Genomic DNA, 15,683 nt, shown 5'->3' with positions numbered 1-15,683 from the left:
TATAAATGGACTTCAGGGTACCCTCCCGTTTGCGATCAGCAGCATCCTTGAGGGTAGCCGTATCCTGGGACGGCAGGGCTACCTTTTTGGATAAGCGTGTTAAAGCTTTGTCCACCCTAGGGGAGGATTCCCATCGTAACCTGTCCGTTGGCGGGAAAGGATACGCCATAAGAATCCGTTTGGAAATCTGCATTTTTTTTATCTGGAGATTCCCAAGCTTTTTCACATAACTCATTCAGTTCGTGTGAGGGGGGAAAAGTTACCTCAGGTTTCTTTCCCTTATACATATAAACCCTTGTGTCAGGGACAGGGGTTTCCTCTGTGATGTGCAAAACATCCTTAATTGCTATAATCATATATCGGAGTGATTTAGCCAACTTTGGCTGTAACTTTGCATCATCGTAACCGACACTGGAGTCAGAATCCATGTCGGTATCTGTGTCAACAATTTGGGATACTGGGCGCTTCTGAGACCCTGACGGCCTCTGCGACATAGGATCAGGCACGGGTTGGGACCCTGACTGTCCTGAGGCTTCAGCTTTATCTAACCTCTTATGCAAGGAATTAACATTATCATTTAAAACCTTCCACATATCCATCCAATCAGGTGTCGGCGCCGTCGGCGGACACACCACATTCACTTGCTCCCGCTCTGCTTCCAGATAGCCTTCATCATCAGACATGTCGACACAAGCGTACCGACACACGACACACACAGGGAATGCCCTTTTCGAAGACAGTTCCCCCACAAGGCCCTTTGGAGAGACAGAGAGAGAGTATGCCAGCACACATCCCAGCGCTATAACCCAGGAATAACAAAGTAACTTAATGTTAACCCAGTAGCTGCTGTTTATATTGTGTTTTTGCGCCTAATTTATGTGCCCTCCCTCTCTTTTTACCCTCTTCTACCGTGAATCTGCAGGGGAGAGCCTGGGGAGCTTCCTCTCAGCGGAGCTGTGGAGAAAAAATGGCGCTGGTGAGTGCTGAGGAAGAAGCCCCGCCCCCTCGACGGCGGGCTTCTGTCCCGCTTAAATATGCATTTTCTTGGCGGGGGCTCATACATATATACAGTGCCCAACTGTATATATGTTTACTTTTGCCAAAAAGAGGTTCCAAATGCTGCCCAGGGCGCCCCCCCCTGCGCCCTGCACCCTTACAGTGACCGGAGTATGTGAGGTGTGTGGGAGCAATGGCGCACAGCTGCAGTGCTGTGCGTTACCTCAGTGAAGAACGGAGTCTTCTGCCGCCGATTTGAAGTCTTCTTGCTTCTCATACTCACCTGGCTTCTGTCTTCCGGCTCTGCGAGGGGGACGGCGGCGCGGCTCTGGGATCGGATGGCGAGGGTGAGATCCTGCGTACGATCCCTCTGGAGCTAATGGTGTCCAGTAGCCTAAGAAGCAGGACCTAGCTTCAGAGAGTAGGGCTGCTTCTCTCCCCTCTGTCCCACGATGCAGGGAGTCTGTTGCCAGCAGAGCTCCCTGAAAATAAAAATCCTAACAAAATACTTTCTCTCAGCGAACTCAGGAGAGCTCACTGAAAAGCACCCAGCTCATCTGGGCACAGTATCAAACTGAAGTCTGGAGGAGGGGCATAGAGGGAGGAGCCAGTGCACACCAGAACCTAAATTCTTTCTTAAAGTGCCCATGTCTCCTGCGGAGCCCGTCTATCCCCATGGTCCTTACGGAGTCCCCAGCATCCACTGGGACGTTAGAGAAAACACGGGTAAATGCGCGGGGGCGTGGATTTACCCATGTTTTTTTCTAGTGGAAACGCTCCCCCCCCCCCGCAAATTCTCGGATCAAGTGATCCGGGAATCCTACCCGGGTAGCTTGCCATAAGCTGTGTAGTATAAACGGAAGCCCTGCTCCCGTTCACAGTGTATGTGTTATGCACGCCAGTGCCAGCAGGAATGTACTGGTGTCTGAACGCTGAGGGATGCAAAACAAATGAACTCACAGACAGACTGGGGAATATGACATTACATACACAGAAGGTGATAGGGTAACAAAATAAACACAAAGTGAACAGAGAAGCCCAAAGGCTAAGAAACTGGGTGTCTCCCTAGTATTAGGAATGCTCAGATGGAAAGAAGCGAGATGTAGTGATTTAATACGTAGAGAACCCAAAATGCTGTTGCTAAGGGCAACAGCAAAACCCTAAAGGGTTACCAACGGGTGTGGCAGTAAACTCCTTGGTCAGAGATGGAATAATAGACACAAAGAGAGTCTCCACAATCCTAGTCCTCACTTGCAGTGCACTGGTTCAGCTTACTGCCACTAAACTGACACCTGAACACCTTGCACAGTGAGAAAGGATTTTGGCAGGCAAGTCTGAGAATACAGCAGCAAACTTGCTAGGTTCACAGAGTAGCAAAAGAACCCCAGCAGGTTAAACGACTGACTCCAGTCTTACTGCTAGGTCTGGATTGGCAGAGTGTAATACCAAATCCCAAGGCCTATTTGCAGTAAGCAACAAACAAATACAAAGTTTACACAGTACTAGCTAGCTTTCAGGAACTGACTAACCAACAAAGATTCAGCAGCATCTGCCTAACCTGAGAAGAGGGTTTATATAGCAGGTGCTGTCCACGCCCCACTCAGACCTCACAGACTGTGAGCACAAAAACCAGCACCGGATCCCCTGCCGTGCACAGAGCCTGTAACCACTGCACAGCAAAAGACCCGAACCGGAGTATCAGCTACGCTCAGGTTACTCCGCTAGCACTTGTCTCCCGGTTGCCATGACGACGTGGCAGCACAGAGCAGGAGACCCTAACAGTACCCCCCCTCTAACGAGGGGTCAAAGAACCCCTTCTACCGGGTTTATCGGGGAACTGCGAGAAGAAAGAGCGTAACAGTCTGGGGGCATGAAGATCACAACTGCGCACCAACGACCGCTCCTCCGGGCCATACCCCTTCCAGTGCACCAAAAATGACAGCCGACCCTGAACCATCTTGGAGTCAAGAATCCTTTCAACAACAAACTCCCTCTGGCCACGTATCAGAAGAGGGGAAGGTCTTCCACTGGAAGAAGGATTACTAATCGCCCGTTTTAAAAGGGAACAATTAAATGTTTTATTGATACCCAAAGAACGGGGTAGATCTAACTGAAATGCCACCGGATTGATAACCCTAGTGATCTTATAAGGACCGATGAACCGGGGGCCTAACTTATGAGATGGCTGTCTCAACTTCAAATTCTTGGTAGACAACCAGACGAAGTCTCCTAATTTGAAGCTGCAGGGTCTTTTCCGCTTATCAAAAACCCTTTTGGTCACTAATGACACAGACACAAGGGCTTTCTTCACTTTCCTCCAAATACCTCTAAGGACCGAAACCACAGAGGAACCACCAGGCGTGGAGTCCAGGGGGTCAAAAGAATTGGCCTTAGGATGATGCCCATACACACAAAGGAAGGGAGAGATCCCTGTAGCAGAGTGAGCCGCGTTGTTATAGGCAAACTCCGCCATGGACAGATGAGCAACCCAGTCAGTCTGACACTTGGAGACATAACACCTGAGGAACTGCTCCAAGGACTGGTTCACCCTTTCAGTCTGCCCATTAGACTGCGGATGGTAGCCTGACGACAAGCTGACAGAAATCTGGAGATCGGAACAAAATGCCCTCCAGAATTTGGCCACAAACTGTGATCTGCGGTCAGAGACCACATCAAGTGGCAACCCGTGGAGGCGCACAACATGCAGCATAAATAATTCAGACAGGCGTCTGGCCGATGGCAGCCCAACCAATGGAACGAAGTGTGCCATCTTCGAAAACCTGTCAACGACAACCCAGATGGCTGTCATCCCCGAGGATTTGGGCAAGTCCACCACAAAATCCATTGAAATGTGGGTCCATGGCTTAGATGGAATAGAGAGTGGATGTAATGGGCCAACAGGAACCCCTCTAGGAGTCTTATTTCAGGCACAGATGTCACATGCCCGAACCCACTGATCCACATCCCTAGCCACCGAGGGCCACCACACCGCCCTAGATAGCAACTCCCGAGTTCTGGCAATACCCGGGTGACCTGCCGACTTCTTGGCATGGAATTCCAGGAATACTCGCTGTCTTAACCTAGGAGGCACAAACAAAAGACCTACCGGAAGGTCTGGAGGAGCCTGCTCCTGTGCTCTAAGGACTAATGACAAGAGGTCCTGGGTAATGCCCACTTTAATACATGATGGGGACACAATGGGCAATGGCTCCTCGGTGGTCTCCTGGATTGGAGCAAAACTCCGCGAGAGCGCATCAGCCTTGATGTTTTTTGACCCAGGGCGATATGTTATCAAAAAATTAAAGCGAGCAAAAAACAAAGCCCATCGTGCCTGCCTGGCATTGAGGCGCTTCGCTGACTCTAAATATGCCAAATTCTTATGGTCGGTGAGAATTGAGACCACAAACTTAGCCCCCTCAAGCCAGTGTCTCCACTCCTCGAGTGCATCCTTAATAGCCAACAATTCCCGGTTACCCACGTCATAATTCATCTCGGCAGGCGAAAATTTACGGGAAAAGTAAGCACAGGGATGAAGGCGATTATCAGACACCCCCATCTGAGAGAGCACTGCCCCAATACCCATCTCAGAGGCATCCACCTCCACCACAAAAGGACGCTCTGGATCTGGGTGTCGCAGCACCTTGGCCGAGACAAATGCCCTTTTGAGACGGGCAAAAGCCGCTTTGGCCTCACAAGACCAGTGAGCAACATCCGCCCCTTTCTTAGTGAGTGCCACCAAGGGCGCCACTATAGACGAAAATCCAGCGATAAATCGTCTATAAAAATTCGCAAAGCCCAGAAAACGCTGAAGCACCTTCAAACTAGTGGGCTGCACCCAATCCAGGACTGCCTGTACCTTGGAACCCTCCATTTGGAAACCTTCTGGGGAGATAATATATCCTAGAAATGCGATTTGCTGAACTTCAAATTCGCACTTCTCCAGCTTCGCCCCAAGCCGGTGGTCTCTGAGTTTCTGGAGGACTAAGCGTACATGCTTCCGATGTTCCTCCAGGGAATGGGAGAAGATTAGGATGTCATCTAAGTATACAACTAAGAATTTATCCAAATATTCCCTGAGCACATCGTTCATGAAGTCCTGGAAGACTGCCGGGGCATTACAGAGCCCAAAAGGCATCACCAAATATTCATAATGCCCTGAGTGGGTATTAAAGGCAGTCTTCCATTCATCCCCCTCTCTTATTCGGATTAGATTGTACGCACCGCGTAGGTCAATCTTAGAAAAAATGGTGGCAGTACGAAGCTGGTCAAACAAGACCGAAATGAGAGGCAGTGGGAATGAGTTTTTAATCGTGATACGGTTCAATTCCCTGAAGTCGATGCAGGGTCGCAACGAACCGTCCTTTTTACCCACGAAGAAGAACCCCGACCCAACTGGAGACTGTGAAGGTCTGATAAATCCCTTAGCCAAGTTCTCCTGAATGTACTCTGCCATAGCCTGAGTCTCAGGACGTGACAGGGAGTACAACCTGCTCTTGGGAAGCTTAGCATTCGGCAACAAATCAATGGCGCAGTCATAGGGGCGATGGGGAGGTAGTACCTCTGCAACTCTTTTGGAGAACACGTCCGCAAAATCTGCATAACATCCTGGCAATCCTGGCAAACTTAGCTGCGAAAGCCTGACTGGAAGGCTCAAGCAACTCCTGAAACAATCAGTACCCCAACTAAGAATCTCCCCAGAGACCCAGTCAAATTGAGGATTGTGGGCCCTTAACCAGGGTAACCCCAACACCAATGGGGCAAAAGTACAGACAGTCACATAAAAGGACAATTTTTCAGAGTGTGTGGCTCCAATAAACAAGGAAATCTGGCTAGTGCAAGAGGTAATTTTACCCTGGGATAATGGTTCCCCGTTTAACCCACAAATCTCAATTTCCGATGCCAAGGGTACTAAGGGAACAGAGTGTTTCAGGGCGAATTGGCGGTCCATAAAAACCCCGTCGGCCCCACTGTCCACAAAGGCCTCAGTCTTGACAGTTTGACCGAGGATCTTCAAGGTCACCGGAATGATAAAAGTCTTCTTGGGAAATTCTGACTTTTGGCCTGACAGGATATTTCCCATCACCCTCAGGCCCTGAAGTTTTCCGGCTTTTCTGGGCATGATACTACCACATGACCTTTATTCCCACAGTACAAACATAACCCCTGCTGTCTCCTCCGCGTCTTCTCACGCGAGGAGAGGCGGGTAGCCCCAATCTGCATAGGCTCCTCAGAAAATTCCTCAGAGTCTGAGGTTCCCTTGGGAAAGAAGGAAACCTCGGTCTCCCTTTCAAGCCTGCGCTCTCTCAGCCGTCTATCCACCCGAATGGATAACTGCATGAGCTGATCCAAGCTATCAGGCAAGGGATATTGTACCAGTTGGTCTTTTAACTGGTTAGAAAGACCTCTTCGGTACTGGTGTCTCAGGGCTGGGTCATTCCACTGGGTATCATGGGCCAACCTCCGAAACTCCGTACAATAAACCTCAACTGGCCTTCGCCCTTGCTTAAGGATCGAAATCTGAGCCTCGGCTGAGGCCGTCTTGTCAGGGTCATCATACAACATGCCCAGTGCCGTAAAAAAAGCATCAACACTTTTAAGCGACGGACAGTCAGGCTGCAACCCATATGCCCAGACCTGTGGGTCTCCTTGTAGCAAGGAAATCACTATTCCCACCCGCTGAATCTCCGACCCAGAAGACTGAGGCCTAAGCTGGAAATATAGCTTGCAGCTCTCCTTGAAACAAAAGAACTGCGAGCGATCTCCAGAAAAACGATCCGGGAGATTTACTTTCGGCTCTTTAACCCCTGAAGGTACTGCTGCTGCGGGAGCTCCGCCAGCGGCCTGTGAGGTGTGCATTTTAATGGACAAATCATTAAATTGTCGAGTCAGGTCCTGCACCTGATCGACCACCTGTTGCAAAGTATTTTGAGGGGTACCCTCCATATTCCCACAAAATTTCAACAGGAGTATTGGGCTGCTGAATATGTTATGCACACCAGTGCCAGCAGGAATGTACTGGTGTCTGATTGGTGAGGGATGCAAAACAAATTAACTCACAGACAGACTGGGGAATATGACATTACATACACAGAAGGTGATAGGGTAACAAAATAAACACAAAGTGAACAGAGAAGCCCAAAGGCTAAGAAACTGGGTGTCTCCCTAGTATTAGGAATGCTCAGATGGAAAGAAGCGAGATGTAGTGATTTAATACGTAGAGAACCCGAAATGCTGTTGCTAAGGGCAACAGCAAAACCCTAAAGGGTTACCAACGGGTGTGGCAGTAAACTCCTTGGTCAGAGATGGAATAATAGACACAAAGAGAGTCTCCACAATCCTAGTCCTCACTTGCAGTGCACTGGTTCAGCTTACTGCCACTAAACTGACACCTGAACACCTTGCACAGTGAGAAAGGATTTTGGCAGGCAAGTCTGAGAATACAGCAGCAAACTTGCTAGGTTCACAGAGTAGCAAAAGAACCCCAGCAGGTTAAACGACTGACTCCAGTCTTACTGCTAGGTCTGGATTGGCAGAGTGTAGTACCAAATCCCAAGGCCTATTTGCAGTAAGCAACAGACAAATACAAAGTTTACACAGTACTAGCTAGCTTTCAGGAACTGACTAACCAACAAAGATTCAGCAGCATCTGCCTAACCTGAGAAGAGGGTTTATATAGCAGGTGCTGTCCACGCCCCACTCAGACCTCACAGACTGTGAGCACAAAAACCAGCACCGGATCCCCTGCCGTGCACAGAGCCTGTAACCACTGCACAGCAAAAGACCCGAACCGGAGTATCAGCTACGCTCAGGTTACTCCGCTAGCACTTGTCTCCCGGTTGCCATGACGACGTGGCAGCACAGAGCAGGAGACCCTAACAGTATGGCAGGGCGGCGCTGGGAGATCATGTGATCTCCCAGCGCCGCCCCTGCCGCGTCAACAATATGCCGGGTTGGTGAGCTCAGTGTAGAAGGGGGCTCTAGCACGGGTCGCAGCCGTGTCAGGCTCCTGGCTGCAACCCGTGCTAGCAAGTGGAAAAGGGGTATTAGACAGTAGAGCAATTTAAACATGCATGGGATAGACATAAGGATATCCTTACAAAGAAATAAGGATCAAATAAGTTTTGAGACAAAAATATGGTTAAAAAAAGGGCACACTAGATGGGCCAAGTGGTTCTAATCTGCCGTCAAATTCTATGTAACCCTATCCGCAATAACACCTTACTCACTTGTCATTTCCTGATATACTGATGTGCTGCTGGGGGACCCTACTCATTCCATTATATAACTCTCAGACTGCGGCTTCCTGCTGACTCCATAGCCCTCCTCGCACCATGCATCATTACCCCTGTCACATGCAGCCCTGCCCCATTAACATATCATACATGTCCAGATATACTCTGAACTGCTGGGGAACCCTGCTCCTTCCACAATATAACTTTCAGCATGTTTCTTCCTCATATAATGCCTCTGTCACATGCAGCCCAGACCTCACTGACACACCACTCATATCCTGATATTCTCTTCTCTGTGCTGCTGGGTATCCTGCTCCTCTCACTATATAACGCTCAGTCGCTTGCCTCCTTTTCCCTCCTTACAGAATGTCATTCCCTAACCCAGAGACCTTCAACTGAGCAGAATCAGGGCAGGCTGTGGTGACCTGGAATCATTATAAAGTACGATACAACTACCAGTATAAGGCACTGCGCTCTTTCAAAGAGAGAATAATTTTACAGTCAACCAAGGGAAAAAAATGTGTCACACAGTTACTGCACCTAACATTCCTTTGGGGTGCGGTTATGTGGCTGCCGCTCGGGATCCCGGCGGTCACCATGCTGACGCCAGAATCCTGAGCGCTCAGAATGCCAACAGTCGGATTGCCGTCCCACTGGCTCTGTCCCCATAGAGTGGGAATAGAACCTGTGGCTAGCGCAGCGAGCCCGCTGCATGGCGAGCCAAGATCCCAGGGTCAGTATGCTGACCTCCGGGATACTAAACGCCGGTCTCCAAGCCCCAACCCATTCCTTCATATCACTAACCCAGCTCAAGCAATCTTTTATACTTATCCCATACCTGCAGACTTTACACTAGCGATCTACCGGGAGATCCCAGAGGTGAACACCCAGATACTCTCCTGGGAGTCTGGGAGAACGCCACGAATTTCAGGAGAGTAGTCAAATATGACTTACTGTATCCTTTGTTACACAAAGTGACTATTTAGCATTCTTAGTAGCCTAAAAACAGAGTGAAAGGTTCCCCCATTCCTCTTATTTTGTGGCTGCACCCTTTCCGGAGGAGTGCCTAGAACCGACTTCCAGCACAGGTTCTTGTGTCCTCACATTGGCCTGCCACTGGGTGTAGTGAGCTGTGGCAGCATACTTTAGTATAATATATTATACTGCAATATTAGTATATACTACAGTATGCCCAGCATAGAAGTCCGAAAACAGGAGAAGCTGTAACCGTCCCCAGTCTTCTGACTGCATTACATCTTACAGCCAGGACTCCGGTGCTTCGGAGAGGTGTCAGTATGTGGGCTCAGGCCTGACCAGTAGTTATGTGACAAACATGGCTGTTATCCTGAAGCATTCAAAAAAAGTGACAGATAGCAGAAATAAAAACAAAAGTAGGCAACGCCTTTACCCTATGTCGTTGTTTTTCCTAGCTCTTCGCTGAATGCAGTTATGGCATCATAAAACTAAGACAAGTATAATAAATATACTCTGCTAAGTGGAAAGGAATACTCACTGACAGCGAGGATAAAATCCTTGTGCAATTTGTAGGTCATGAGGGGCTCAGTCAGACATCTGTTAATGTATAAATCACAGAAATGTTATACAAAGCTCTTCCAACTAAATGTCAGGGAACCAGATATCCCGTCATACGGCAAGTGATAATTTAGCTGGCTCATTTCTAATAAACAAAAACATGCACTTACATTATAACGATTAAAACTAGAATTTTTAGAAACATACAGCCAATATCGTTAAGAACTATCTTCAGCATAAAGAAGAACAAGGAGTCCTGGTAGTGATGATATGGCCCCCACAGAGCCCTGATCTCAACATCATCGTTCTGTCAAGGATTACATGGAGAGACAGAAGGATTTGAGCAAGCTTATATCCATGGAAGATCTGTGGTTAGTTCTCCAAGATGTTTGGAACAACCTCCCTGCCGAGTTCCTTTACAAACTGTGTGCAAGTGTACCTAGAAGAATTGATGCTGTTTTGAAGGCAAAGGATGGTCACACCAAATATTAATTTGGTTTAGATCTTTCTTCTGTTAATTAACTTAGAATTTTGTTAATTGATCAAAATAAACTAGTAACACTTCTATTTTTTAAAGTATTCTTACTTTACAGCTTCTTTTTTTGCACACCTGCAAAAAACTTTTGCACAGTATTGTTGTATATATCCATATAGAGAGAGACAGACAGACAGACAGACAGACATAGAGCAACATCTGCTGTTGAGTAGACTCTGAGCCATCAGTTTCAGGTGGAGTCTGCCGAGAATTACCACAGACATTTTGGTAACATGGCTGACAGAAAAGAAAACTCACCTGAGGTAGTTTTTTAAAGCACTTGTTATGGTTTTATTGTCCCATAACTCTAAATCAATATCCATATCAGGAGAAGCTTTCGGAGCTGAAAGAAAAGAAAGTTGAGGAATTTTATTAATATACTCAGCACTATATTTACCTAAAGAAATTGAAAACATGCCGTAATATACAAACGTACAGTATGTACCTACACTGGATGTTTTGGGGTGCCACACCCTGCACCTAGATATAACGCTAGGGACCCCAAATAAACAGACGCCTTGATGCGAATTTGGGGCTTATTCATACATTTGCACAAATATATGTAACCGAGATCTCTGAATTCTAATATTGTGTGGGATTTACATCTGGTTACTGTTATCATTCAGGGTGCTGAGGGAAACATAATGCCTTTTTTTCTTGCTTAAAAATACCCCTCCCTTTCAAGCACCTGAATGATGTCACTAAGCTAATTGAGCATCTGCCACACTATATATGTCTGTTGTGAGAGGCAGAGAGGTTCCTGCATTAGGAGGAGGTGCAGGCCCTGACATGCCACATGGAGCATTATGGGGTTGCTCCAAGGTAGGTAGCTCTTAGCTTAGATATATTTAAGTAAGGAGCCATTATCATGTGGCTCCTTGCTGGTTAATCATAGACCCAGATTGGGGTAATGGAGGTGTGAGGTGTGGTGCCTCTGGACTGGCTGAGCTGGATGGCTTAAGTGTGGCATACCTTTACATTCTATTAACCCTTTTCACACACCAATTTCTTTAACACTATTTCTCCATTTTAATTACATCTCATTTTTGTATCACCTTCTTTATAACTTCGGCTTCCTAACACTAATTTATTAACACTATAGTTTTTTCACTGGTATGCTGCCCTGGGCTCTCTGGCTTATGCTGGTGTTTTGGGGTGCCACACCCTGCACCTAGATATAGCGCTAGGGACCACAGATATACAGAGACGCCTTGATGCGGCTTTCGGGCTTATTCATACATTTGCGCAAATATATGTAACCGAGATCTCTGAATTCTAATATTGTGTGGGATTTATATCTGGCTACTGTTATCATTCAGGGTGCTGGGGGAAACAAAATGCCTTTTTTTTCTTGCTTAGAAATACCCCTCCCTTTCAAGCACCTGAATGATATCACTAAGCTAATTGAGCATCTGCCACTATATATGTCTGTAATGGTTACAGCGCAGCACTAAATAAAAAGTTTAAGAATAAAAAAGATACTTGACCTGCGGCCTCTTATCTGTATACTCATGTACGATACATAGTTTCACATTTTTTTTTCCAGATTTGTTTTTGCATGAAGGTAATTCTGCATGATTTTGCATTTAGCACCACAATACTGGGATTTAGGGCTGAGCTAGGGTGTAACCCTCCCAGTCTCTGCACTTATTACGTCTGCCCCCCTCTCCCTGCAGAACAAATATGGCTTTGCTGATGTGCAAGACTGCAACTTCTAGTTGGATCTATTCCTATCTGTAAATGAGGCAGGTAACAAGAACTAGGGGTCTACTCATAAAGCAGTGAAAAGAGTGGAGAAACGGACCAATGGAGAATTTGCCCATAGCAACCAATCAGCTTTGAAAGAAGTCTTTATCGCGTATATTCTATAAAATGTGAGATGCTGATTGGTTGCCATGGGGAACTTCTTCACTGGCCTGTTTCTCCATTCTTTTCACTGCTTCATGACTAGACCCCTTAATCTGGTTGGAGGACATCTAGGTTACCCCCCCCAGTCTCTGGTGGATAGAAGGTGGACAGTATGACGCATTCCATGCATGGCTCACTAAGGAGCAGTGGCGTCACAAGGGGGGTGCGGCCCGCTCCCGGGAGTCACCCGTCGAGGGGTGACCCCAAAATGCCGGCTCCTGCACAGTGACAGGAGCCGAGTGCTGTACTGTTATATTATGTGCAGCACTCGGCTCCTGTCACTGTGTAGGAGCCAGCACTGCAGGGACAGCACCCCTGGGAGTCAGCCTTCACCTCCCACACCCCCCAGTGACAAAAAAACGGGTGTCGGGACACAAAGCCCCACCCCTCCTGCAAAGCCCCGTCCCCTTTTCGTGCCTTCAATGGGCTAAAAACGGGTGCCGCCCGTGAAGCCCCACCCCTCTATTTAAGCCCCACCCATTTCCACGAAGCCACATCCCCTTTTTTCTCACTGCCGCACCAGGTGTTACAGAGGTGAGTGATGCCTCTGCTAAGGGGTATATTCAATTGAAGTCGGATCCATTCAATGCATTCTCAAATCAACTTTAAAAAAAGTTGAATTGAGATGCGGGAGCTTAGACGGGGGAGAGCCACAGGCAGACAGGGGAGAGCAGCGCTCCTCGTCCCCGCATCACAGCCGCCGCTCACTGCAGCGTCCACCCGGCTCCAGCAAGCAAAATCTCGCTTGCTGGAGCCGGGTGGACGCTGCTGTGAGCGGCGGCTGTGAGATATCCTCCGGCGCAGCTCTGCTCGTCTGCCCGCGGCTCTCCCCGTCTCTGCTCCCGCATCTCACTTCAACTTTTTTTAAAGTTGAATTGAGATGGTCGAAGTTGGGGCCAAAACCTGTCGGTTTTGGCCCCGTTTTCGACACAAGCACGGGGATCGGCAGCTATTCCGCCGATCCACGTGCTTTTCGACAAGTCGAATTCCTCGACTTGTAGAATAATTTGGGGTTAGATTGAACAGGTCGGAACCCCTTCTGACCTAAAAAAGTCGAAAACTGCCGTCTTTACAACAGACGGCAGCTTTCGACTTCTATTACCCCTATGACTCAGTGACATACAGGATGAGGAACAAATAGGGAACTGTCATAGTGCAGTATGCTTTAAGAAGATTCATTAATTGCCAAATCAGATCAATTAATTTTACTAAATACATAAATAGGGTTGCCATAATATCCCTTCAATCTGGGACACATATGAATTACAGAAATTCCGTGGCTGATTAAAACTAGGTTGAATGCAGGCTTGAATTTAGCCAGCCACAGAACCTGTATAATTAATGTGTTCTAGATGAAAGGGTTATTATGCCAACCCTATATACTGTACTGTATAACCATATATTTGCAGGATCATACATTAAAAAAATAATAGGACAGCTTGTAGCACACTTTCTTCATTTAAGATTTATTCGCCCAAACTTAATTTCCAGCTGTCAGGTTGTACACGGCATGAATGATGTGTCTCAGCAAAATGTTTGCAAGTGAAGCTCGTTCCGTGTTGGAGCTGAAAGTGTTTCTGAGCATCCACAAGTGCATCACTTAGGAAACCCATATCCGGCAAGCAGAGACGTGCCCTGTCATCTGACAATGTCAGCGTGTCCTCAGTATTACTTTATGCCTTCACAGGCTGCGCAGCCTTAGATCGTTATTACACAATTATAGCTGCAGTTAATGAGGTGTGAACAATAGCCTCACTCCTATTAACAAGCTAAGTTTACCAAGGCATGTTCCCCTAATTTTATCACACTGGGGGGTCTTTGCAAAGCACTCTCGCCTGTTCTGTTTGCGTAGCCTTTTAAAGGTGAAGCATTATACATATTTTAGAAGCGTGCTGTGTTTTTGTTCAGTTTAACACGCTATTTCCTTCTTTTAGGATACACCGATTAAAAGATATATTTTTTTTTAAATTTTCTTAGTGATAGAGGAAATTGGGGCAGATGTATTGACCTGGAGAAGGCATAAGGAAGTGATAAACCAGTGATATGTTTAAGGTGATAAAGGCACCAGCCAATCAGCTCCAATATGTAAATTAACAGTTAGGATCTGATTGGCTGGTGTGTTTATCACCTTGCACATATCACTGGTTTATCACTTCCTTATGCCTTCTCCAGGTTAATACATCTGCCCCTCTGTTTCTTATATTGTAGGTTGTCTAGTACTTGGGATATAAAGGGGTCTATTTATGAAGGTCTTTGGATATGAGTGATAATCACGCAGGAATGAAAGTTTCCATGTGATTATTTTATAAATTTAGGAATTGAAGATTAACGACGTCCCCTTACAGTATCAGAGCACATCATGCCGAGTTGGGTATCGACACGCCCCACTTGAGCACAAGGTCCCATCTGGCTTGGAACCTTGCCCTTTCCCTGAACTGCAGGAAACAAAGGTACTGTTACAGCAGTAGAAAAAAAAACATACCAATTACAGAATACAAACACTTTTTTTATATGTATATATGCGCTGTGTACTGTGTCAGACAGGGCCAGTAAGGGCCCACCAGCAGGGGTGCATTAAGAAAGGAGGGGGCCCGTGTGCAGTCTCCAATTGAGGACCACTCCTCTCTCTCACCTGGCAGCCAGGTAGCGTAGTCAGTGTCACTCTGACTGATGGCACCATGCTACAGTCTAGTGCGCATGAACAGGACTCCAGGAAAATGGTGCGGCAGAAATTTTTCCAGCAGTCCACCCTACTGTACATGCGCTGAACTTTGGGAAAATGGTCACCACACCATTTTCCTGGGCTGCTGTAGTGAATGCTGAACTCTGGAGAGGTAAGTACTGAAGAAATAGGTGCAGCGTGTGCGCCCCCCCCTCCGGACCAGGGGTGCACGTGTGCACTGCACAAACTGCCATTCGCCACCGCCAACTGGGGTCATGCAGTGGTAGGGACCCATGTGTAAGGGTGTGGCCAGCCACTATTTCATGGGTCTGCTCCACCAAGTAACTGACACTCTAATGGAGTAATTATGTACTTATAGAGTGCACAATCTAGAAAATGATCCATAAGGGTGGGGGAGTGTAGTACGTAATGGCGGCGCTCGGGCTCCCGGCGACCAGCATACCGGCGCCGGGAGCCCGACCGTCGGCATACCGACAGCGTGGCGAGTGCTAAGGAGCCCCTTGCGGGCTCGCTGCGCTCGCCACGCTGCGGGCACGGTGGTGCTCGGATTCTCCCTCCAGGGGGGTCGTGGACCCCCACGAGGGAGAATAGCTGTCGGTATGCCGGGTATCGGGATTCCGGTGCCGGTATAAACGCGCCAGGATCCCGACAATCGGCATACAGAAGACCACCCGGGTGGGGAAAGTGCCCTCAGGCAGTGGAACACACTTGGGATTTCCCCGGTGGGCCAGTGCAACCCTGGCTGTGTAGGATAATGAAAGTGGTGTCTGTAACACCTGGATGTAATGACGTAGGA

The 15,683-nt window shown here is 47.7% G+C and overlaps 1 protein-coding gene and 1 long non-coding RNA gene across 3 annotated transcripts in view; one reads left to right on the top strand and one right to left on the bottom strand.

The window, feature by feature from the left end:
• Nucleotides 1-15,683, bottom strand: part of ARHGAP42 (Rho GTPase activating protein 42) — a 615,245-nt gene that overhangs the window by 131,801 nt on the left and 467,761 nt on the right. For both annotated transcript variants that reach the window (XM_063951500.1, XM_063951501.1), the window contains 2 exons: nucleotides 10,555-10,639; nucleotides 9,742-9,800 (listed from right to left, as the gene is read on the bottom strand). In XM_063951500.1, the coding sequence (XP_063807570.1) occupies nucleotides 9,742-9,800; nucleotides 10,555-10,639 (144 nt within the window). The remainder of the gene's footprint in view (nucleotides 1-9,741; nucleotides 9,801-10,554; nucleotides 10,640-15,683) is intronic.
• The window catches only part of LOC135000458 (uncharacterized), a 136,184-nt gene that overhangs the window by 21,507 nt on the left and 98,994 nt on the right, over nucleotides 1-15,683 (top strand). The gene's annotated exons all lie outside the window — the stretch shown is intronic.

This window comes from Pseudophryne corroboree, chromosome 2 (genome assembly GCF_028390025.1).
Source record: "Pseudophryne corroboree isolate aPseCor3 chromosome 2, aPseCor3.hap2, whole genome shotgun sequence".
Taxonomy (NCBI): Eukaryota; Metazoa; Chordata; class Amphibia; order Anura; family Myobatrachidae; genus Pseudophryne; species Pseudophryne corroboree.
The sequence above is the reverse complement of the archived record's forward strand: the minus strand, read 5'-3'. Positions and strand labels throughout refer to the sequence as shown.